The sequence below is a fragment of the Physeter macrocephalus genome, chromosome 6 (genome assembly GCF_002837175.3).
Source record: "Physeter macrocephalus isolate SW-GA chromosome 6, ASM283717v5, whole genome shotgun sequence".
Taxonomy (NCBI): domain Eukaryota; kingdom Metazoa; phylum Chordata; class Mammalia; order Artiodactyla; family Physeteridae; genus Physeter; species Physeter macrocephalus.
The window spans coordinates 87,165,427-87,189,156 of NC_041219.1; the positions used below are offsets into that span (position 1 = coordinate 87,165,427).

Below are 23,730 nucleotides of genomic sequence, written 5' to 3' on the forward strand. Positions count from 1 at the left end.
CACACACACACACACACACACACACACACACACATACATACATAAATAAAAGACATAATGATTGGAAAGGAAAAAGTAAAATTGTCTTTATTTGCAGGTGATACAACCATCTGTTTAGAACATTCTGATGAAGCTACAAAAATGTTACTAGAACTAGTTTAGCAAGGTTATAAGACACAAGATATAAAATGCAGAAACCAATTGTATTTCTATATACTAGCAACAAACTATTGGAAGTTGAAATTAAAAGACAATATCATTTACAATATCATCAAAAAATGAAATGTTTAGGGACAACTCTGACTAACGATGTGCAAATGCTATACACTGAAAACTAGAAACATTGCTAAGAGAAATTAAACGAGACTTAAATGGAGAGGTATACCATGTTTACAGATTGAAAGACACAATATTGCTGAGATGTCAGTTCTCCCCAAACTGATCTAGAAAGTCAATGTAATCTCAGTCCAAATCCCAGTATGATTTTTGTAGAAATTAACAGTTGATTCTAAAATTCATGTGGAAATGCAAGTGATCTAGAATAGCCAAAACCAACTTTGAAAAAGAAAAAATAGGAGGACTTATATTACCTGATTTCAAGACTTAATAAAAAGCAGTAATCAAGACACAGTGGAACTTCCCTGATGGTGCAGTGGTTAAGAATCCGCCTGCCAATGCAGGGGACACGGGTTCGATCCTTGGTCCGGGAAGATCCCATATGCGTTGGAGCAACTGGGCCCGTGAGCCACAACCACTGAGCCTGCGTGTCTGGAGCCTGTGCTCCGCAACAAGAGAGGCCGCGATAGTGAAGAGGCCCACGCACCGCGATGAAGAGTGGCCCCCGCTTGCCGCAACTAGAGAAAGACCTTGCACAGAAACGAGGACCCAACACAGCCAAAAATAAACATAAAAATAAATAAATAAATAAAAGATTACTATTTAGAAAAAGAGACATATATAAAATGTGGTGCATGCATATGATGGAATGAACTATCAGCAGAAATTAACTAACTTTACCTGTAACACCGTTGTACATCTTTTAAAACAATGGATGAAATGGGATGAGAATTACGGCATAAATTACTTTATATAAATTAAAAAGGTACTTTTCAAGAATACATATAGGTTTGTCATGTATTAGAGCGGATACGTATGGTGCAGAGGAAATGGCAGTGAGGGATGGGAACTGGAGTAAACAACCCACACTAAAATATGGAGACCCATGGGTGTGAGAAGGCTGCAAGAGTGAGCTCAGACAACTCTTTCCAGAAGTTTGGCTATGACAGAAAGCTGAGAAGTGAGACAGCTTGATGAGAATGTGGGGTGAAGAGATGATTGTAGTAGAGGAGCATATCTGGATGCCAATGGGAGAAATTTGATAGGGAAAAGGACAGGGTGGTGCCCAGAACTCATCAAAGGGACTAAGTGTTTGAGATGGTGAGAGAGACTGGCCTTTGATATGAAGGTGTTATGGAGCTCATAGACCACTGGGCCAGCACAAATTAGGGGACCACAGAAGAGTGGAGTGGGTGTTATACGGGGGTTCCTGGACAGGCAGGGAAATTTGGAGAAAACACAGGACAGAATCAAAGGGGTAAAGAGAGTGTGATTGAAGCAAGGGAGTGGGCACAGAGTTTGGGGACACAGGTGGGGCAGGGCGAGGAGACCCCAGACAGGAAGACGGGGTTCCTAGCCCTAGCCCGGGAGCAGAGCCCCACTGGGCAGGAGGGTGGCCAGAGAGCCCTCATTGCCTCCCATGTTCATCCCCACTCCAGGCGCTTCCACCCCGGGTCCGCAGTGACCCCAGGGGGTCGTGGAGGGAGTGCCGGGCAGCTCCGATGCTGCTCTCTGGGCACAAGGGTAAAACAAGGGTGCCGCCAGGGGAAAGGGGTCCTCCTTTGCACAGGCTCAGGACGCCTTTCCCCTGACACCTCTATTCCACTTCAGCCCAGCTTCAAGGCATCCTTACCTGGGCACCCTTCTCAGACTGGGAGTCAGGGTCTTGAAGGGCCCGTGAGAGCTTTGGTGGAGGAGGGGGTCTGGATGGAGACCAGCTGTGTACAAGCCTCCGTATCATGAACAAACTGAAGAACCCAATATAAAATAAGGAGATGATATCTCTCTGCTATTGGATTAATTTCCTTACCGGAGACAAAAGGTAAAATTTTGAAGAAGATGAAGGAGGAGGGCTTGGTTTGGCGTATTCTAACACAGTGGTTCTCAAAGCATGGTTCTTGGATCAGCACCAACAGCATTCTCTGGGAACTGGTTAGTAAAGCGAATTCTCAGGCCCTACCCCAGACCTCATGAATCAGAAACTCCTGGGGTGGGGTTCAACCGTCCACATTCACAAGCCCTGGAGATGATTCTAATGCATGCTCAAATTTGAGAACCACTGTTCTAAGGGGATTTTTTACTTCCATCTCCAAACATGTGCTTCTTTTTAGCCATATTGCTGCTGGGACCAGTGGCATCAGGGTATACAAGTGAAGGCTTGGACTCGGCATTAGTATGGGGAAGCCCTGCTGTGGAGACAGGTGAGGAGCTTCCTCATTCTCACCACACAGGAGCCTGGAGACCAGCTCTGGAGAGCCCCTGAGCAGAGGTCAGGACTGTAGGGATACTGGAAGAACATGACTCAGAGGGCCTTGGCCCTACAGGGATGAGGTCATCATAGCTGGTGTTCCTGCCTACGGGACAGCACAGGAACCACTGAAGAGGTACGTGACAACTTAAGAGAATATTAGGAGCAGCTAAAGAGATTCTAGTAGTGTACCCCCAAAATACTTTCTGGAACCAAAAAAACATTATTTTTAACAACAACAAAAAATCAGCCTATTTACTGAAAGAAAGAAGTCTGGTCACTGGCGGGACTCAAATTAGTGGCTTGGAAGAAGAAGTGGAAAAATATTTCAAAGCACAGAGCAAATAATACGAAGAGATGGAAATAATGAGGAAAATATGAGATTTGGAGAAGAGACCCAGTAATCCTAACATTCAAATATTTTAGTTCCAAAAGAAAGAAAAGGCATAAATGGAGGAGAGACAATACTTTAAAAATAGAATATTTTGCCGACCTGAAGAAAGGTTTGAGCTTGCAGACTGAAAGGGCATAGGAAGATACAAAAAGAGAAGACACACATCTAAGCATGGAACTCCTGAATTCCAAGATTAAAGAAAGATATTTTCAAGTGTCTAGACAGAAAAAGCAAGTTATTTACAAAGCGAAAAGAATCAGATTGACACAGGACTTTTCATCTGCAACACTGGAAGTTAACAGTAGGAATACTGAGAGAAAAGGATGGCTACCCCGGAATCTCATACCCAGCTGAGGAAGCATTCACTTGTTAGCACAAAAGAAAGATATATGGAGATATAAAGGATTCAGAGAGTATATCAATCCCATATCTCACCTGACGAAACTACGCAAGAAAATTTTGGTTAGAGAACAGAGAAGTCAAGATAGAGGAAGATGAAAAGGAGAAAGAACAAGCAGTGAGCAACAAACCTGGCAAAATATTATACTGTTAAATGTTTATGGCAGTTGGGTTTCCCTGGTGGCGCAGTGGTTAAGAATCCGCCTGCCAATGCAGGGGACACGGGTTCGAGCCCTCGTCGAGGACGATCCCACATGACACGGAGCAACTAATCCCGTGTGCCGCAATTACTGAGCCTGTGCTCTAGAGCCCGCGAGCCACAACTACTGAAGCCCGCGTGCCTAGAGCCCGTGCTCTGCAACAAGAGAAGCCACTGCACTGAGAAGCCCTTGCACCGCAACGAAGATTACCCCCACTCGCCACAACGAGAGAAAGCCCGCGCACAGCAACGACGACCCAATGCAGCCAAAAATAAATAAATAAATAAAATTTTAAAAATTAAAAAATTAAATGGGCAAAAGACTTAAATAGATTGTTCATAAAGGAGGATACACGAGCGGTCAATAAACACATGGAAAAGTGTCCACTGCCATTGATTATCAGAGAAATGTAAATTATAATTACACTCTACTAGAATGACCAAAATAAAAATGGACTAGCAAAATCAAACATTGGTGAGAAGTCCTGTGCCCAACTGGAATTCTCATACACTGCTGGTGGCAATGTAAAACGATATAACCACATTGGAAAAAAGTTTTGCTCCTTTTTATAAAGTCAAGCATGTATCACCTCTGTGATCCAGCTATTCTGCTTCTTGGCATTTACCCAAAAGAAATGAAAAAATTTACCCACAAAATGATTTGTACATGAATCTTCAGAGCAGCCTTATTCATAGCAACCTCAATTCAAATGTCCATCAACAGGTAAATGGATAAACAAATTATGGTATATTCATAAATGGAATACTGCTGAGCAGGAAGAAAGTACAAACAATTGATACATTCAAAACATGGAATAATCTTAAAAACTATATTCAGCAAAGCAAGACTACATCTCTACAGGAGTACATACTGTAGAGCTCTATTCATGTGAAGTTGTAAAAGAAGCAAAACTAATATATGAGGGTAGAAATCAGAAAGTAGTTGCCTTTGGCTGAGGAGTAGACTGGAAAGGGGCATGAGGGAACAGTATGTCCCCATATAGTCAAGACACTTCTAACTGAAATGTCCTTTTTTTTTTTTTAACATCTTTATTGGAGTATAATTGCTTTACAATGGTGTGTTAGTTTCTGCTTTATAACAAAGTGAATCATCTATACATATACATATATCCCCATATCTCCTCCCTCTTGCGTCTCCCTCCCACCCCTCTAGGTGGTCACAAAGCACCTAAGTGTCCTTTTTTTTTTTTTTGGCCGCAATGCGTGGCTTGCGGCATCTCAGTTCCCCTACTAGGGACTGAACCTGGACAACAGCAGTGAAAGTGCTGAATCCTAACGGCTAGACCACCAGGGAACTGCCTAAATGTCCATTTTATAGCTGTGGAAGCTGAGGCTCACAAAGTTAAAAGATTTGGCTAATGTCTGTACAGGAGGTTCCTCTCCTGGGTCCTCTGAAGGAAAGGAGGCCAGCCATGTGCCCTCTCAGGATGTGCTGGAGGTTGCCAGAAGCAGAAGAATTCAACGGCTGGGGAAATGTGATCTGAAGGAGTAGAGGTGGAAGAGGGGGTGAGGCTGAGTTTTGGGGAGATGGGGTGGCACAGAATAGGTAAGGGAGGATGTCACCCAAGACCCTCAGCCCCTCCTATCACAAAGTCTTGCCTGTGCAGACTTTGCCTGTCTTCAGTCATGCCTGTCAAAAGTGGGTCTTCACACAGAGAACAGACTTGTGGTTGCCAAGGCGGAGGGGGGGTGGGGAAGGGATGGACTGGGAGTTCGGGGTTAGTAGATGCAAACTATTACATATAGAATGGATAAACAACAAGGTCATACTGTGTAGCACAGGGAACTATATTCAGTATCCTGGGATAAACCATAATGGAAAAGAATATGAAAAAGAATGCATATATATGTATAACGAAATCACTTTGCTCTACAGCAGAAATGAACACAACACTGTAAATCAACTATACTTCAATTAAGAATTTTTTTTAAGTGGGTTTTCAACAAATGATGAATGAATGAATAAACGAATGAATAAAAAGCGATACAAATAGTTTATTATTGTATTGTAAAGAGCACAAAGGAAGAAACAAACACCTCTCAGACTTTGATGGCCCCAGTTGCTTTAGGTCACCCCACCTTCACCAAATCTGTAAGGCCCTTCGTGTCTCCCCCAGTCTGAACAGCCATGGAGTGAGAGGGGGCCCTTTGCCCAACCCACGGGGCCGGGGGCTCAAGAGCCACCACCATTCTGAGTCTGTGCTCACCTGTCCACAGGTGCACAGATCTCAGTCCTTGGAGTTCTCTGGTGGGGTCAGGCCCCCTTGACTCAGAGCTAGGTCTGGGAATTCAGAGAGGAGCCCGGGCTTTGCAGGCAGAGAACTTGGTGGTGTCATCTGGGCAGTGAGTGTGCCCTGACCTCTAGGTGTGGCAGGACCAAGATCGAGGTGTCACCAGCCCCCAGAAGGTCGTCTGTGCCAGGAAAGGTGAGTTGTGAATAAGGTCCCTCCCAGTGCCACCCTGTGCATCTAAAACACGGGAGCCCATCCTTCACCCCCAAACCGGGCTCTGGCCCCTGACCGTGGCTGTGGAATTGGGCATCAATAGGGGGCTGGCTCTTGGGAAGTGGAGGCAGGCCCTCCTGGGTGGGGAGCTGAGCGAGGGTCGTGGTCCCTTACCTGGGGCAGGGGGCAGTGGCGCCGTGCATACCACTCCTGGCAGTACAGGCTGACCTGGATGCCCTGGCCCAGAAAGAGCATGGTCCACATGAGCACATTCCATGCTGGGCCCGTGCGCCGGTCGTGCATCATGAAGTTCAGTGGCCCTGATGCAGGAGGACATGTTGTCACCTCAGCTCCAGATACCTGTATCTAATCTTCCTGGCTGCCTTCCTATCTCAGGGCACGGGGAAGAGTTGGAACAGGAAGGCACCATTGAGGAAGATCTTGAACCCAGCTCCAGAAGCTCACGGAGGTCTCAAGTGGTTCATGTAAAACCAGGATTCCTCAGTCTACACTTCAGTATCCTGGATCTCTTACTAAACCTCCCAACCTCACACCAGTTTTCTCCCCTTTGTCTCCCTGTATGTGTGCCCTGCTCAGATGCTCCTCTCCAGCCAGAAGTCTTTTCCCACATCCCCCAGGATACCCCTTTGCTGCCTCCCTCCCTGCTCTCAAGTCTGTCCCCCGCCACCACCAACTCTCACACACAACTCTCACGCCTTCCCCGAGAAGGCACACACATTTCCCCCGTCTGTCTTGGGTACGTGGCCTCTCGCATCAGTCTGGAATCTCCAGGAGTGGGACTCCAGGTCTCTTCCCTCTGGATGTCTCCCTCTCCAGGGGCATAAAGAGGCCAAGCTCACCTCCAATGACAAGGAAGAGCAACAGCATGACAGGGTAGAAGAATCCCAGGACGAAGCAGAAGATGTACTCGTGGACCACTGCAGAGACCAGGAACACGCCCAGCATGGCTGCCCCTCGGGCACGGCCACCAAGGAGCTGGCAGGAACCGGGGGTAGGAGGGTGGAGTGAGTCTCCCTAAGCCCCCTCCACAAAGAGCCCCCTCCTTAAGGAAGCCAGAGGTTGTGTAGTACAGTGGCAAGAATATGGGATTTGCGATCAGAAGGGCTGACATGTCCTATTTAAGAGCATTTTATTAGTCCATTGGGCCTTAGATGCAACTTTCACAAGGGGATATAATAATACTTACTTCTCAGGGTTACAGGGCAGATTATGTAGTATGTGAAAATTCCCGGTAACTGAAAATTGCTATATGCATGCTCCTTAGAAGGCTAAGGAGGGGAGAAATGCCCTGTGGAGGAGGTGTAGTTGAGGACAAGGAAGGAAGGAAGTTAGATCATAAGAAGGACTTTCTGCCCATTGGGTTGGGTAGAATGGGGGCAGGTGAAAGTCAAAGGGGCCTTTAGGTCTGGAAAAGATGAATTGTGTAGAGAAAGGGAAGGAGAGGATATCCCAGAGAGGTTCCATTAACTTTGGGAGCTGACGGGGTGTGCAGAGCCCATACCCACAGCCCATCCTGATATACGTAGCTGTACAGCCAGTCGTGGACCACCACGTTCCAAGTGCGGTAGTAGTTGGAGAAGGACGTCGAGTTCCACCAGTCCTGGCGGGGGGCGGGGTTCAGCGGGGGAGAGGAGGTGAGCATCAGGGCCCTGTCTCTGCCCAGGCCCCAGCTTCTCTCCCCTGCTTCCTGTCCCCGTCCCAGTGTTCTCCACAGGGGCTGGCTCCCAGCAGGAGAGAGACAGCAAGCATCCTCCCAACTCCCTCTTCAGCATCTGGGGTCCTTGGCCTCCCTCCTGCTCTCCCTTTCAGGAGAAGAAGATTCCAAATTAGCATCCCCATAAGAGCAGTTAGCCCTGGCTGGTCAGGGGGTAGAGGGGTGACAATACAACCATACCCAGAGGAGCACATTTCTCACTGTGGAAGATTGACAGCACAGCTGATGTTGAAATCGTGCCCCACAGGGTTAACAGAAACTGGTGACTAATGGAAATTCTTGAGCTCGTCTTACAGAACAGCAGGTAAGGGAACAGCTTGTTAAAAAACCCTTCTACTTGTAACCGGCCTTCACTGACTAAGCCTTAAATTTTTTTTTTTTTGACTCCTTAACTGCCCCGTATAGATAACACCTCTGATGTATGGGTCACTATAGTAACAGGGGGCACAAGTTTTCCAGGAACTTGGAGTTGGCTCTTGTCTAGTTCAAGCGGGCTAAGACTGGTTGGGACCACTGACCCTAAAACTGGGCTTGCACAGGTGTCGGATGAATGACCTTTTGACATCAGAGGGCCAAAAACTCCACCCTCAGATCATCCTAAGTGCCTCCGTTTTTTAACATGCATCCCATGAAGAAGCATGTAACTCAGATACACCAGTGCAGAACACCGATTACCTCACCTTTTCTCTACCTCCAATCACTTTTCCCCATACCTAAGATCATCTTGCTTCTTTATCCCATAAATATCTCAAGCCCCTGGCCTTTGGGGAGGCGAATCTGAGATTGATCTCCCTTCTCCTCACTTGGCTGCCTTGTGAATAAACCCTCTCTCCGCTGTAAATCTTGGCGTCTCAGCGTTTGGCTTACTGCGAATTGGTCAAATGATCCTGGTTAGGTAACAAGGTGACAGCCAACATAGCCACCATCCTCCCCACATCCTTCCCTAGCCCTCCCTGCATCCCAGGTCCAGGCCCCACCCGATAGAACATTCTGTCTCCAAATCGTAGCATCTCTGCGAAGGCGTTGAGCCAGCAGTGAAGGAAGGCAAAGAAGATCAGCAGCAGCATGAAAATGCCTGGTAAGTGCAGACAAAGGGGCTGCAAGTCAGCCTGGGCCCCTGATCCCCCCAGGAAGCTCCAGGGGTCCCCCCAGGAAGCCCTCACCCGGCAACCAGGGCCCCAACTCCTACCAATCATTTGTTAATCATTCACTAATTCATGCACTCACTCATTCATTCCATTTGCTCATGAAGCCCATGCCAGATGTTGGGGATACAGAGATGAATGTCAAAACCTCTGCCTGTTGGGAGTTCATAGAGTGGTTGAAAGGTAGGGAGTAGGTGGCAATCTGAAGTGAGACCCTGACGATGAGCAACCATAGGAGGGGGCAGATAAGGGAGAGTCAGAGGGAAAAGGTGTTGAAACTAAGAGTGAGCAGAGGGAGGGGTTCCCTGCTAAGCCTTCCCCAGGGTGCAGCCTTCTGCAGCCCTGCCTCTGGCGGGCATACCTGGCAAGGTGGCATGCATGATGGAGAGCACCAGGGCACGGGTGCTGAAGGGCTCCCTGCTCATGTTGGCAAAGACAGGAACACAGAGGCGGCCCAGGATGAAACAGGCATAGAGCACGCAGCCCAGGGCCTGGGGAGGGGGTGGAGGACGCATAACTTTGAAAGGGATCACTGGTTGCTGCCCCTCCTTCTGGAATCAGACTCTGGCCCAGCAACTGCCTCCTCTTTCCTTAGCGCCACCCTCTGACCTCTTCCCCAGGCCTCCCTTACTTCACTCCCAGAAATGTCCCCTCAGCCACCATGAGTCATGGGTAGTCCACCCTTTGACCCCGTCTTCTGACCTGGGCAAAGTTCTTGGCCACATAATTCCACCTGACGTTGGGTGTCCTGCAGCAGCAATGGGGATAATATGCTTCTCATCCTTTTATCTTGTTCCTGCCTGGGCCGGGGCCCAGGACCTGGGGCCCTCTCTCCGCAGCTCCCTCAATTGCTCAGGCCTGGGAGGATTATCTGGGGAGGTGGGGGTCTAGAACACTTTGGACCTTCTATAACAGAGACGACAAGTGGATTTTTAGCTTGAGTGTCCACTAAGGTGACCAACCATCTGGAGTTTGCTCCAGACTGAGAGGTTTCCCAGGATGTAAGAATTTCAGTGCTAAAACTGGGGCAGTCCTGGGCGAGCCAGGAGAGTTAGTCACCCTTGTGTCACCATGAGCTGGGGCAAGGAGAAGGGGTAATATACCTGCTCCTTACTTCCCATTTTTATTATGGGGTGCTGCCTGAGAAAGTGGCCAGTGTCTGGGATGAGGCTAAAGACCTCAGGGAGAGGAGAGTAGAAGGGCTGGATCCCTGACGGGCCTGGGCATTTGGGGGAGGGGGTGCAGGGTCTTACCTGGGGTAAGTCTCCCTGTAGATGAGTGTGGGGCAGAAGAGGAAATAGAGGTAGCTGGAGAAACTGGGGGCCTGGATCCCCTCACCTGGGGAGGAGTAAGAGGGGTCCATCAGTGAAGAGGGAAGGGAGAGAGGACACAGCTGGGTGGGATGCTGCGGAAAGGCAGTGGGACTGGTGAATAGAGCTGCATAGGACAGAGGTGGGGGCATGGGTGAGGAACTGGATATGGGATCTGGAGGTGGAGTGGGGGAGGTGAAACTGGGCAGGAGCTGACCCTGCTCTATAACACCCTCCCTTTGCTTCCATTCCAGGCACCCCCATTTTCTGGCACAGGACCTGCTGTGGCCAGAGCTTCATTTGGCACCCACAAGTTGCACCACCCACTTCTCTCTCCTTCTGTTTTGACTACCTAATGGAAGGCTCTCATACCCTGGGTCTTAATAAGAATGAGCCAGAAGTCTTGGGCAGCGGGGGGCGGGTCTCAGAGGTGGGACCTAAGAGAATGCCTAATGACTAAGGCCCACAGAGCCCACCTGGGGGCCGGAGCTGTGACCCGTGGGCAAGATGGCCCTAGGAGGTTGGAGCTTTTATGAGGATCCTGCAGCTACTGGCTTCATGCAACCAGCCAAGAGGACTGAGTTCACAGCAGCGCCTGCTGAAGGCCTCACCTCCTCTGGCCCGAAGTGTCCCAGGCACAATCTCTCTCAGGAAGGAGTAGCTTTTCATCAGGAGCCTGACCTGAGATGGAATGGAAAAGAGGTTAAGGTGCTGTGGGACTTTGAGCAGATCACTTAACCTCTCTGTGTCTCTTTTACGGGAGAGGGGCAGGCAGATTGTAAACGTTGTACGGTCAAAGCCCATACTTTATCTTTTTGTTGGACTGTCTTATAGCCTAACACAGACGGCTGCTGGGATGAATCGAAGGTAAAGGGGTACCGGAAAGGGTAGAGTCTCCAGCTGGCCAACCCACTCGATTATATTTGCGTAGCAGTGTCCGTTTGTTTACATTTCCTTGGAGCCTGCTGGTTAGCTCAAATCCCTCGCAAAGGACTCCGCCCCTGGTAACTAGCTCCGCCCCCACCAATACAGTATCCAATGCCCTCTTTCCCAGGGGCCCCGCCCACCATTGGTCCCACCCATCACCTACCTGCTCAAAGACTAGGACACAGCGGGAGGCTGGCGGGAGCTGATACTCCACTGCTACATGGACCGGAAGGATGCTGAGCACTGCTGTGTGGCCGGCCAGCAGCATGCAGCCCAGGCCCACCCCCAGCGTCCAGGCCGCTCTGGACTGGGGCCTCGCCCACAGCCGCAGGGCCTGGTAGGGCATCAGCAGAGTGGACAGGAACATGGGGACCCACGTTACCAGCGCCAAGGGCAGCTGTCCGAAGCTGAAGATCAGTAGGTCAAACTCCAGCATCAGCCTGGGAGTGGGGAAGGAGAGACAAAGTAGACAGGTGTGAGGCCCATCCTTGTCCCCTTCCTCTGCAGTCAGAGCTCTTGGAAGATAAACTGAGGCATCTTGCCAAGGTTGTGAGCTCCCCATCTCTGAAAGTGTTCAAGATGGCACCTCTGTTGCCCAGGACTTCTAGCAACAGGGCATTGCCCGAGGAGACTCAATCATGGGATGGCTTTGCTTCCAAATAACCTTTAGAGCCCTCTGTGGCATTGCAGAAGGGTTCAGTACATCCCATGCCACCGGTGTTAGGGTATGAGGTGCCTAGAGTTTAACTTTGATTTTTGTTAGTTTTGTACTTTTGGAGTGTCTGGAGCTGTAGACTTGAATTAATAGAAAGCAGGTTGTTGAGTGTTTTGTTTGCTTAGGTTAAGAGTATACGGTTTGGGGACTTCTCTGGTCGCACAGTTCTTAAGAATCTGCCTGCCAGTGCAGGGGACATGGGTTCGATCCCTGGTCTGGAAGGATCCCACGTGCCGCAGAGCAGCTAAGCCCATGCGCCACAACAACTGAGCCTGCGCCCTAGAGCCCGCGAGCCACAACAAGAGAAGCCACTGCAATGAGAAGCACACGCACCACAACGAAGAGTAGTCTCCGCTTGCCTCAACTAGAGAAAGCCCACGCACAGCAACGAAGACCCAACGCAGCCAAAAATAAGTAAATAAAATAAATAAATTTATTTTTTAAAAAAAGAGTATACGGTTTGGGACTTCCCTGGTGGTCCAGTGGTTACGAATCCACCTACCAATGCAGGGGATGTGGGTTTGATCCCTGGTCAGGGAACTAAGATCCCACGTGCTGCAGGGCAACTAGAGAGCCCATGTGCCGCAACTAAGATCAAATGCAGCCAAATAAATAAATTAATTAAAAATAAATTAATAAATAAAATTAATTAATCAATAATTTATAATGATTATTTATTTATAATTTATTATTAGCTAAATTAATTAATTAATTAAAAAAAAGAGTATACGGTTTGGGGACTTCCCTGGTGGTCCAGTGGCTAAGACTCCAAGCTCCTAATGCAGGGGGCCCGGGTTTGATCCCTGGTCAGGGAACTAGATCCCACATGCCACAACTAAAAATCCTGCATGCCACAACAAAGACCCGGCGCAGCCAAATAAATAAAGAAATAAATAAATATTTTTTTTTTTTTAAAAAGAGTATACGGTTTGGGGAATTCCCTGGCGGTCCAGTGGTTAGGACTCAGTGCTTTCACTGCCGTGGCCCGGGTTCAATCCCTAGGGTCGGGGAACTAAGATTTGCAAGCCTCGCTGTGCAGCCAAAAAAGAGTGTATGGTTTGTAATGGTGAAAAATTAGAAAATTAGAAGCGACTCAAACGTCCACTAGTAAAGAACTAAATGAACAAAAGCTGGCACTTCCAGACTCTGCGGTCATTAAAATCAATGGACCAACATGGAAGGATCTCTAATATGGGTCATTAGGGAGTGAAAAGGAAACAATAGGTACAGTAAGTATCTTACTAATGTAAACTCCCATAAAATACATTCCCTTGGTTCTTATATACATCTGGAAGTGGATGCATCGAAATGCTCTGGAGGGAAGCTCTCAAAACCATTAAAAATGTTACCCCTGGGGAGCGGTCTGGGATGGAGGGGGGTGATGGAGAAGGAGCCATCTTACATGTATTTGAAACTTTTCCTGAGATTTGATCCTTAATTATAAGGATGAACTACAAGTTTGCCAAAAGGAAGTGCTGTTGCTGAACCTGCAGATCCTTGGTCCTCTTCCTTTTACTGCTTCCTAAGCTGTATGTAGGGTGAGGTGGGGTCATGCAAAGTCCAGACCCCCAGGGGTCTACAGCTCCCTGAGGCTCATCCCCAGAGTGGGGAGGTGCTTTTTGGGGGAAGCGACCCACCAAGGCACTTGTGTGCTCAAGATCTTGTCTTCCCCACAAGATTGGGAGTGCCTCACAGAGAGAGCTGGGGTCGGCCCCTCATCTCTCTGCCCCCCAGGGCTGGTACTTAGGAGGGGCTCACCGGAGGTTACGTGAACCGAACACCACTGCCTTGGAAAGGACTGTGTGAGAGCGGTGGAGTGGGAACCATGCTTGTGTGTGCACATACATGTATGTCTGCCTCAAGACAAGGGTCCAATTGAGAAGGATTTGAGTGGGGGAGTAGTGTTCCCAGAGGGCTAACTCTGGGAAAACAGACCAAAGGCCATCCAAGGCTGTGCTAAGAGGACTTTTTGGGTGGGAAGGTGGGTGGAAAGCAATGTTGAATGTGTGTCTAATAATCAAACAGGCCTGTGCTCTCTCAGGCCGGTGGCAAGTGGAACACTGGGAGCCCAGGTGGTCTGATCTTATCTGTGGGCCTATCCCGAGCGGGAGGGCTGCCTACCTGCCCTCATCAATGAAGTCGATGGCCAGGGTGCTGATGATGAAGACACACAGGCCGGCGACAAACATGTGGTAGATGGTGCGGAAATGCTGCACCTCCATCAGCTCGCTGGAAGGACAGGGGCCCGAATGTCAGTGGGAGAGTCCTCAAGGTCATGCAGACTAGCTCAGGCACTGTACACAAGTGGGGATGGGACCCAGTGATTGGGAACTTGCAGCTACGGGCTGCAATATGGCTAGGACTTCTGTCCAAAGCTCTTTCCAGCCCAGACAATTCTCATCCTGGTGGCCTTTCTTCCACAATCACACCCAAGGCAAATAGAGAAACAGAACCTTAGAAAACATCTCCAAGTCCTCCCCGAAACCACCTAGAGCCTGAGGATGACAAATGAGGTGCCCTGGACCCCCAGACAAAGTTCTTTCTTTTCTTCTCAACCCATCCTCACCCCTGACTTACTCAAGCAGGGACTTGCGGTTGATGAAAACTTTCCGTTTCCCCAGGGATGGCTCCCGAGTCCTGAATTGAGACAGTTGTTCTGGGCCAGGACCCAAAGGAAGAAGGCAGTAGGCAGAGGGTAGGGCCTTGCGGGACGTCAATATTTGGGAGCCGAGGGCAGTAGAAGGGGAAGGTCAGGGTTAGGGCCAGCGGGCAGGACCAGGTGGAAGGTCAGGGAGGGCCAGGGCAGAGCAAAGCCCAGCAGTGGAGGTCAGGAAGGCAGAGGCGATAAGGGGAGAAGAGGGAAGACTGAAGTTGGAGTTACATCAGTGCTGGCAAAGGGCACATGGGATAGCATCTGTGGCTCATAATCCTTACGATGGAGGGGGCTGCGCAGCCCCTCCCCACCCCCCTGGCTGCTCAGACTCTTACTTGCGCAAGGAATCTGGAGGGATGGAGGACACTGGTCTGTCTTGTGGCGGGTAGGCTTGAATAGCCTCGCACATGGCCTGATCCAGCAGCTCTGTCAGCTGACCTTGTGCTTGCTCCAGCAACTGTGTCTTCACAGCCTACAGGACAAAGCAGGGCAGGGCCCGCGGTCCCTCCATCCAGTCAGCCATCCTCCCACTCACCAAACATTTACTAAGCCTCCCTCCATGCCAGGCACATTGCTAAGTGCTAGGGATGGAAAGATGAACAAGCATGGCTCCTGCCCAGAGGTTTCCACCCGCAGTTTAACTCCCTCTGGTTTCCCAGCAGTGAGGATCCAGGAAAGATACTTTCAGACTCTGGGTGTGAACCTCAACCACCTTGTCATCTCTGATCCTACTCTCTTCTCCCTGGCCCCAGCCTTCCCTCTCCTGACCTCTAGCCCCACTAACAGAAGACTGTTCACTGGCTGACTTTTGGCCCCTGTCCCGATGACCTGTGTTTCAAACCCCTCCATCTTAACTCGTAGCTCTGACCTAAGGGGTTTGAACCCGAGAACAAATTGTCTTTATCATCAAGCCAGTCCTCACCCCTCCCTCCCTCTACTCCAGGACCTGTCCATTTTGACCTCTGACCTCCCTCACCTGCATATGTCGGGTCCATTGTAGCAAATCTGGGCCTCTATGTGTCTCATTGTTTCCTAGGATAAGGGGTCAAAGGGGAGGAGTTAGGGTTCTGCTGCCTAGTGCAGACCCAGAGGCATCCTCTGACCAGGAAGTGCTTTCTGTGTGCTCAGCAGCCTCCCCACCCCCAACCAGTCAATATCTAGTATCATGGGGGGAGGGCGGCAATCAGAAGGGGAAGTTATTTTTGCAGGGGGTGAGGAGGTCACTGGCAAGCGGGGAGCCTGATGACATTCCTGGAAACAGGGTACCCAGGGAACAGGAAGCTACTCTAATCACCATCTGGGGTAAAAGAGTCTGAAAGATAAGGCAAGGTACTGAATAGCTCTTTTCTCCTCCCTTCCCCAGGTAGGTAGTTAGGGGGCAGAGGCTGGGATCTGCCTTCACTGGCCTCCCAGGACAGCAGGAAGGATTGAAGGTAGACAGCAGGAACCCCCTCTGGACAGTGCACCCCACCTCCAACCCCACCTGGCCATTCTTCATTCCCAAAGTGGGGCTCCCCTTCTCTGGAGGGCCGGTCCTCCTGCTCTCCTCCTAGCCCTTCTCTCCTCCGCAGTTGGGCCGCCCTTGGCTCCATGATGTGTGTCTTGACTGGGCAGCAGCAGCTGGTAAGTGTTCCCTGCCTTCCTTCAGGCTTGCCTGGCAGAGCTCTTATCTCACTCAGCTCCTCTGACAGCTCCAAAGACTAAAGTCCTTTCAGGAGGAGGGGTTATAGGTTATCCGATCCATGATCCCCTTCCGGAAGGCAGTACCATCTCAGCTAGAGGCTCTGTTCTACTGGCTGTCACAGGGATGGACACAACCCCTGAGCAAATAGCCCAACCACCACCCAGATGCCCAGCTCCCTCCCACAGGAACGGGAGCTCTGCACCCATACATGTCACTGGGAGGGGGACTTTGCCCCTCTGAGGCTTATCACCTGGTATGGCTGCTTCCCAATCTCTTTCTGAGTAGGCTGAATGTCGGGAAGGAGTCAGGAACATCTTCAGGTATCAGGGTACTCAGCTCCCGTAGACCATGATAAGGTGCGTGCAAGAACCTTGTCAACAAAGCTTTCTGTGCATGTGATTAGTATTCTGTGAGGTTGGTACCTGTGACGACTGCGGTACTGTGGCCCCTCCAGGGAAGGCTAGGTGCCGGGGGCCCTGAACACCACCTTTTCCCTACACCTGCTTGGGTTAGCAGGTAGGCAGAAAGGAGGCAAAACAAACACTTAATCAGCACCTGAGGAATGCCAGGCATTGTCACATATGGAAGAACCAGATTTAAATCCTCCCTCAATCATTTACTGGCTGTGGAATTTCAGGCAAATGACCCTAATAGTTTAAGCTACAGTTTCCTCCTCTGAAAAACAGGGGCAAAAGTCCGTACCTCATAAGGTTATTGTAAGCATAAAATGAGATAGTCCAGGTAAAAGCACATGGTCCAGGGCGTAGCCCGTGGCAAGAGTGCAATAAATAATAATTTCCTTCCCTTTTCAGTAAGAAGTAACAGAAGGGTAAGTGCCTTGAGAGTTCCTCTTTGTTGGGTTCGTGGTGGGGATTAACTATTAATTGTTCTTCTCCCTTTGTGTCCAAAGATCGGTGTTAGAAACAAGGTCACAACCTCAGAGCAAGGCCACGGCCTCAGTGTCTCCCTGCCCCCTTGCTGCTGCCTTCCACTCCCTGGTGGGCAGTTGGGTGAGGCTTGAGGCCATGAAACCTCTACCAGTGGCTGTCTCTGTCATTCCAAGTGTGGCGGGAAGGACAGATGGTAGTCCACAGGAGAAGAGAACTGCTATAAGAGGCTGGACAGGGGTAGAGAGAAGGGCCAGGGACTCCACAATGTGAGAGGTGAACACAGAGACGTAGGCCAGAGACCCCCAACACAGCTTTATTAACACCCCAAGCCAACACCAACAATCTTTCCATGTGTGAGGTTGACAATGGGGCAGGGCCTGCAGGTGGAGCGTAGGGCTCTGGGCCCCTGAGTTACTCAGCACTCAACAAATAACCCAAGATGACAGCCCCACGCTCCTGCCAGTGGCCGTGCAGCCTCCCACCCAGCCTTAGCCACTGCTCCCGGTGGGGCAGGGGGAGCTTCCATCGCCGTCTGGGGACCCGGGCAGGGGCTGGCCCATGCGATCCACACACCAGCAGGGACCTCGGCGCTGCCCCTGGGAGGAGCGGCACTGGGGAGAAAGGCACAAGGATCAGAGGTGTGGCCCGGGAGAGATGGGAGGGGCCCTGTGGGTTGGGGGACGGGCTGTCGACTCCTGAGTCTGAGTCTGTGGAAACATCTGAGTGTTCTCAGGACAGCGAGGCCCGCTGGGTTCCCTTGCATGGCTTCTCTTCTCCACCCACCAAATTGTGCCTGTTCTTCTAGGCCAGAGCAGTGGTTCTCAAAGTGTGGTTTCCAAACCAACAGCATCAGCATCACTAGAGGCCGCATTAGAAATGCAAATTTTCAGGCTCTGTGGGCGGGGCTCAGCCACCTGTGTTCACACCAGGGTGATTCTGATGCTCCTCGCGTTTGTGAACCTCTGAGTCAGGCATTGCTTAGATAGTCTAACTCCTCTCCCATAGCTGTGGCTGGTTATTCTCTATGTTTGTGTGGTCCCTACAGTTGGGAGAGCCCTAAGGGCAGGGCAAGTGTCTTATTTATGCAACTTTGTAAGCCCCCCTACCCAATTGCTGGTAGGACCCTTGTACTGATAGACCAAGGGAGGAGAGGAATGGCCTCACCTGCCGCTTCCGGTAGAAGCCCCGATGGTCACAATTAGGCACGTAGAGGGTGTGAGCCCCGCGGTAGATCTCGGTCTGGAGTTGCTGCAGCACTGAGTCCAGATGTCGGCGGCAGGGGCCCTGGAGAAAGGGATAGCTCTGCTGCAGAGGCTGCTGGCCCCACCAGCCAGGCTCCCAGGACTGGGATGGAAGACTCGGCCAAGCCCAAGGGAGCAGTCTCAGATGGGAATCTCCAGGACTCTCCACCCCTCCTGTTCCCTGCCAGCCCCAAACGCACCATCTCAGTGTCTTGGGCGCCCCCAGGATTGGGCCGGGCGGGAGTGGTAGAGGTCCCCAGATTCCTCTGTTGGTCTCTGCGGTTCATGTCCTGCTGGCGAGTTGTCCCTGCTTGGGGCTTACTCTCCTTAGGATTCTCCCCTAGAGCCACAAGAGGAATGGGGAAGAAGAGGCCAGAAATCAACCAGATGTCAAAGGCCAGAGCCGAGTGGAAACGAGCGGGGCTTTCAGAGTAGTGAGGGGGTTTACAGTTTGGCTCCACTGTTACCTTCTCCTGGCCTCAGTTTCTTTCTCGGACAAATGGTAATATTACCTTTCATGATAATATCCCCAGACTAGTTTTTTTAAAAAATATTTATTTATTTATTCTGGCTGCACCAGGTCTTAGTTGCGTCATGCGGGATCTTTAGTTGCATCACGTGGGCTTCTTAGTTGTGGCACGCGGACTCTCAGTTGCAGCGTGCGAACTCTTAGCTGTGGCATGCATGCGGGATCTAGTTCCCAGACCAGGGATCGAAGTCAGGCCCTCCGCGTTGGGAGCACGGAGTCTTACCCACTGGACCACCAGGGAAGTCCCCCGCAGACTAGTTTTGAGGCTTATAAAGGAGAAGCACTTTGGAAAGCAATAATCAATACGTTCATTGATTGAGGAGCCTGGGGCTTTGGGTGAAAAGACCGGGCTGTTCAACCAGAGGCCAGCAGGGGGTGCACCAAGCCAGGGAGATGGGGCAGAAGAGCAATGGCGGTGAGAGGGGGTCAGCAGGGACCCAAGTGGAATGTGTGTCCCCGCTGTGACCCTGCTGTGACTCAGCCCACCCCTCCCAGGGCTGAGACATGGTTACTTTGGGGGCACTGCAGTGGGGGCCTCTCCCTTCTGGTCCCGTGAGACTCAGCCCAGCTCAACCCCAGTGGTCCCAGGAGCACGTGTGATTCAGCCCTTAACCAGGAGGTAGAAGGCGGGCAGGCTGCAAAGGTGCAGGAACGAGTGGCTTCCAACCTGCAGGCTGCTCCTGGCTCTGGAGAAAGTTTCACACGTCGTACTGGGGGGTTTGGGGAAAGCTCAGGATGGGAAGGGAAAGTCAGGGTGTCAGGGCAAAGAAAAGACAGGGAGGGGAGCAGGCACTGTTTGGAATTTGCCCCAGCTGTAAAATGAGATATTAGGAGCCCTGAAGTTGCTCCCGTCTGCCTACTACTCAAAAGCCAAGAACCATTTCCTCTGCAATCCTGAGTCTGATCCATCTTCTTCCACACTCCTCAGACCTTGCCCCTCATTCCCTCTATTCAGCATCCTACCACCACCATGCTCCCAGCTGCCTGCTCTGACCCAACCAGACCACCCCTTTCCAGGAAGACCCCTAGCAGCCTGGACCCAGGCATTTAGGACTGAAAGAAACTCCAAGTTGATTTCCCATCCTTCCCTGTGGAAAAAAATGGGAGCTCAGATGCCCCTGGGGTGGGGGCCGTTTGTATTTCCTCCTCTTCCCATCTCCCTGCTGCCCCCCATCTTTCAGGTTCTGACTCACTTCTGTCCCACCCACCCAATGACTCAGCCTTCTGTTCTCCTCTCTGGGTTAGGGTGGGGTGGGGTGGGTGGAGGGTTCTGAGAAGCTTTAAATCATAACCCTGATTTGGCAGACTCCTTCTTTTCCCACCTCTATCCCCCGCTCCAGGTGGGGAAGGGGGAGGGCCAGCGCCAGCCATCTGACCCGAGTCTAGTCTGAAACTGCTCTGGATTTTCTATACTCCACCCCATGTTCGGGTGCTTGGGACACCCTGATATTAAGAGGAGATATTTCTCAGTGTGTGCAGGACTTGGGAGTCTGGAGTTCTCTTCCCTCTTTCTCCACGTGGAAGCTGGTAACAATGCCTAGGTCCTTTCTCCAGCTTGCGGGTCTAGGGCTGAAGGAGCTGGGCCTCTGTGGCATACAGCACGTCCCTAAACCCTTCCATCCCTCCCTTTCCCCTCAAGAGAAGATAGGTCGAGGGGGCAAGAAAGGGTTGCGGGCTCAGACATCTCCCTGCTTCATCCCTAGGGCCCCCAGCCGTACCCCAGACTCCTAGGAGCTCCCCGCACTGGCCCCTTCAGCCCCTAAAACGTACCCCCCACCAGGGTTGGGGAGGAGGAAGCGTCAATCTCAGGACCCTAATAGCAGGGTTAGCCGTGCGCATCCCTCCCGGACCCTGCCGGCAGGGTTGCGGGCCTCACGTGGGCGGGGCAGGGGCGGGGCGCGGACTCACCCGAGGGCGCGCGCGCCCGGCCGCAGCGGCCCCGGCCCAGCAGCAGCGCCCGCAAAGGCGCCTCGTCTTTCTCCGGCGGCTGGCACTGCAGTCCTGGGGCGCAGTTTGGAGTGTAGACCCCGCACTGCTGCCCCTCCCTCCTGAGACAGCCCCCAGCTTCCGCACAGCCCTCCGCCGGCGGCCCCCCATCCTCCTCCTCCACGCAGCCCCCTGGACAACCCGCCTGCACCCCCTGCCCGCAGCCCGGGCACCTTGCCAAGGCGCCTCCTGGGCGGGCAGCGAGCAGCAGAGTTAGCAGCAGTGGCGGCAACAGCCTGTGGGGGGTCATGGTCAAGATTTTTGCCCCGTCCACTCCTCCCAGAGCAGTCGTAGCGCAGCTGCTGCCCGTCGCCGCCCCTCTGCCTTAAGTAGCCGCCGGCAGGGGCCGGGCCCTTTAAGAGCCAGGTGAAGGGGGGGGGGGCGGTGGAGAAGGCAGGGGCATTCCCTAAACTGGGTGGGACTGGAGAGGCCCCCCCTCCACCTGGGTCCTCCCCACTCTTCTCTACCTCCTCCCTTCCCGGTTTCTGTTTACTTCCCAAATTACTCTGATTTTTTCTTGCTTTGTTCCCGGGAATCTCGCCCGGATTTGGGGAGCTGGACAGCTGGCTGGAGGCCCTGGAGGGTGGGAAGGGGTGGAAGCGGCAGTAGGGGTGAAGGGGAAACCTGAAATCCAGTTCGGGTACATGTGTGGCGGATGAAGGAGACGGAGGGACTCCGGTGGGGAGTGAGAAGATGGCGGACTTAAGTGGACGCAGAAGGGATGGTGTGGGGGTCATGAGAGGAATGCGGGCGAAAAGAGAGAAAAGGCGGAGACGACGGAGAGTGGGGTCTTGGGAGAACCGACTGCTGATGGAAGAGAGTAAACCAGGGGCGAGGAGAGGAAGAGCAAAGCTGAGGCAGGAGCAAGAGAAGGTCTCCCTGAGATGTGACTGAGGGGAAGGCGGGTACTGGGGGCCAGTCTTGGGTAAGATGATAGAAGGGGTTGGGGGAAGCAAGGGGTGAGGTGGGGGGAGGCGGAAGCACACCTTGAATGAACTGTCAGAAATCCTAGCATTGTGTTGGGGCCATGGGAGTCTGGAGGGATTGCAGGGGGCGGAGCGTGCCCGCAGAACTGGCTGAACACCTGGGAGGTAGGGACGGGGGACTCGCCAGCTGAAATTATGGTGGCGGGGGTGGGGGGGGCTGGGGGAGGCGGGGGGGGGGAGGATTAGAGGAACCCACACTCTGGGTGCTTTTAGGGACAGTGGCCAGAGAGCAGATCCTCAACCCACCTTATCCTTCATCCAGATCAGCCCACCCCTCTATTCCTCTCCTTTCCCAGAATCTGTCCTCCACTCCACACCCACCCAGTACCACCCTTCGGGTTTTCTGGATTATTCAGGCTGTGCTCTACCCAGGGGGGTTGGATGGTGATTGGTCTGAGTGTTTCAGTCTGCCTGCTCCCTGGGCTTTCACACGCTGGTCTGTCTACCCCACCTCCCCACCCCTGGCCGCCCTTCTCCAGGCAGTGCCCCGCCCATCTGAGAACTCCTAGCTGAGCCTTCCTTCCTAGAGGGAGGAAGAAGGACCGTTTCCTTCTGCAACCCACACCCAGCCAGCTCTGGGTTACGCAACACCGGCCATCTCATTCTTTCCTAAAACAATGGCTCTGGGCAGTGACTAAGTTTAAATTCTGGGCCTCCAAGCAAGAATGTAAGCAAGGGCTTCCTGAACTTTTAGGTAAATACAAAATAAAAAGAACTTTACTCCCAGCCCGCCCCCTAGGGCTACCCTGGGACCCTAGGACCAGCATTTGGGGAGCAGCGTCTTCCAGTAGCCATGAGGCTGTGACGCAGATTGGGCTGGCAGGGAGGGGGGTGCTGGGGGGGTGGGAGGAGCAGCTCTCCTCTCTCTGGAGGCTCTCCTCTGGGAGGCTCTGGGACCTCCTCCTCCAAGCTCTGACCCCAGGGTAGCGAGCTCCATCCTGTCCCTCTGTCCTTATCACGATTTATTTTGCCCTGCACATGGTTCTAGCTAGGGCTTTTCTCCTCAGCTCCATCTTGCTGCTTCTGAATAAGATGGAAAGGTCTGTGGAAAGTTGAGATGGGGAAGAGATGGCCATACTCCCTGCAGGATCCCAGTGTGGCTTTTTAAAGAAGTTTGTATTCTTTGGTGGGTTATATTGCAGAGAAGCCCAATACTCTGCTAGCCTCTCGCATCCACCGCTGCCTTCCCAAATTCCCCCTTCCCCCTCCCACATCACCACTGCCACCCTTACAGATTTCCCCTGTTTACTGCTACCCCCTGCCCAGCTTGGTCCCTCCATGCAGTCTTAAGTACAGCCACGGCACAGCCCAGTCCCACTGGCCACCCCAGCACTGCTCTTCCCTCGTCCCCATGCCTCCAGCATGGATGTCCAGAGCGGTGAGCTGTGCTGTCAGTGCTGGGGTCTAACCAGGCTCTTTCTTGCAGACTGAGGCTCTCGAACTCTGCTTTTCCTCCCTTTGGGATGCCCTTCACCTTGGAGCCCAAAGCAGAGGTAGGAAGCACATGGTGAGTGCTCAGGATGGAGTGTGGGCCAAGGTGCAAACAAACCTCTGGGACTCTGTCTGGCCTCTGTGGAGAGAAGAGTTTGCGGAAAACTTCTGTCAGGGCTGTGAAAAGACTAAACAGCTTGGGCTGTTACTTAGGCTTTTTATAAATAAACTTTGACAGGACTTCCTTTTCCTCTTGCGGGTTACACTCTGTCGTCCTGCTCCCTTATGCTCTGCATCTCTCACACCCAGAACATCCCTCCAAATCCACAGCACCCCCAGGTGCTGACTTCCTTTTGAGAACCAGGGGTAAAGGAGGGGGCCTGCCTGGATCCTTTTGAGTTTTGTTTTTTTTTTTTTTTTGCGATACGCGGGCCTCTCACTGTTGTGGCCTCTCCCG

General features: G+C 51.8%; 2 protein-coding genes across 2 annotated transcripts; both read right to left on the minus strand.

Annotated features, from left to right (window-relative positions):
* Nucleotides 1-5,565: 5,565 nt before the first annotated feature.
* Nucleotides 5,566-16,193, minus strand: SOAT2 (sterol O-acyltransferase 2). Its single transcript, XM_007125779.1, has 15 exons — nucleotides 16,010-16,193; nucleotides 15,503-15,558; nucleotides 14,862-14,998; nucleotides 14,451-14,510; nucleotides 13,995-14,102; nucleotides 11,322-11,598; nucleotides 10,843-10,912; nucleotides 10,175-10,259; nucleotides 9,624-9,669; nucleotides 9,283-9,412; nucleotides 8,754-8,851; nucleotides 7,564-7,662; nucleotides 6,902-7,037; nucleotides 6,216-6,361; nucleotides 5,566-6,009 (listed from the first exon to the last, which is right to left on the minus strand). Exons 1-15 carry the CDS (start codon nucleotides 16,116-16,118, stop codon nucleotides 5,959-5,961), a joined length of 1,608 nt encoding a protein of 535 aa, XP_007125841.1. The 5' UTR covers nucleotides 16,119-16,193; the 3' UTR covers nucleotides 5,566-5,958.
* A 1,199-nt stretch (nucleotides 16,194-17,392) lies between these two features.
* IGFBP6 (insulin like growth factor binding protein 6) lies at nucleotides 17,393-21,390 on the minus strand. The gene is made up of 4 exons (XM_007125781.4): nucleotides 20,779-21,390; nucleotides 18,542-18,681; nucleotides 18,265-18,384; nucleotides 17,393-17,711 (listed from the first exon to the last, which is right to left on the minus strand). Exons 1-4 carry the CDS (start codon nucleotides 21,104-21,106, stop codon nucleotides 17,589-17,591), a joined length of 711 nt encoding a protein of 236 aa, XP_007125843.1. The 5' UTR covers nucleotides 21,107-21,390; the 3' UTR covers nucleotides 17,393-17,588.
* Between the last annotated feature and the right edge of the window lie 2,340 nt (nucleotides 21,391-23,730).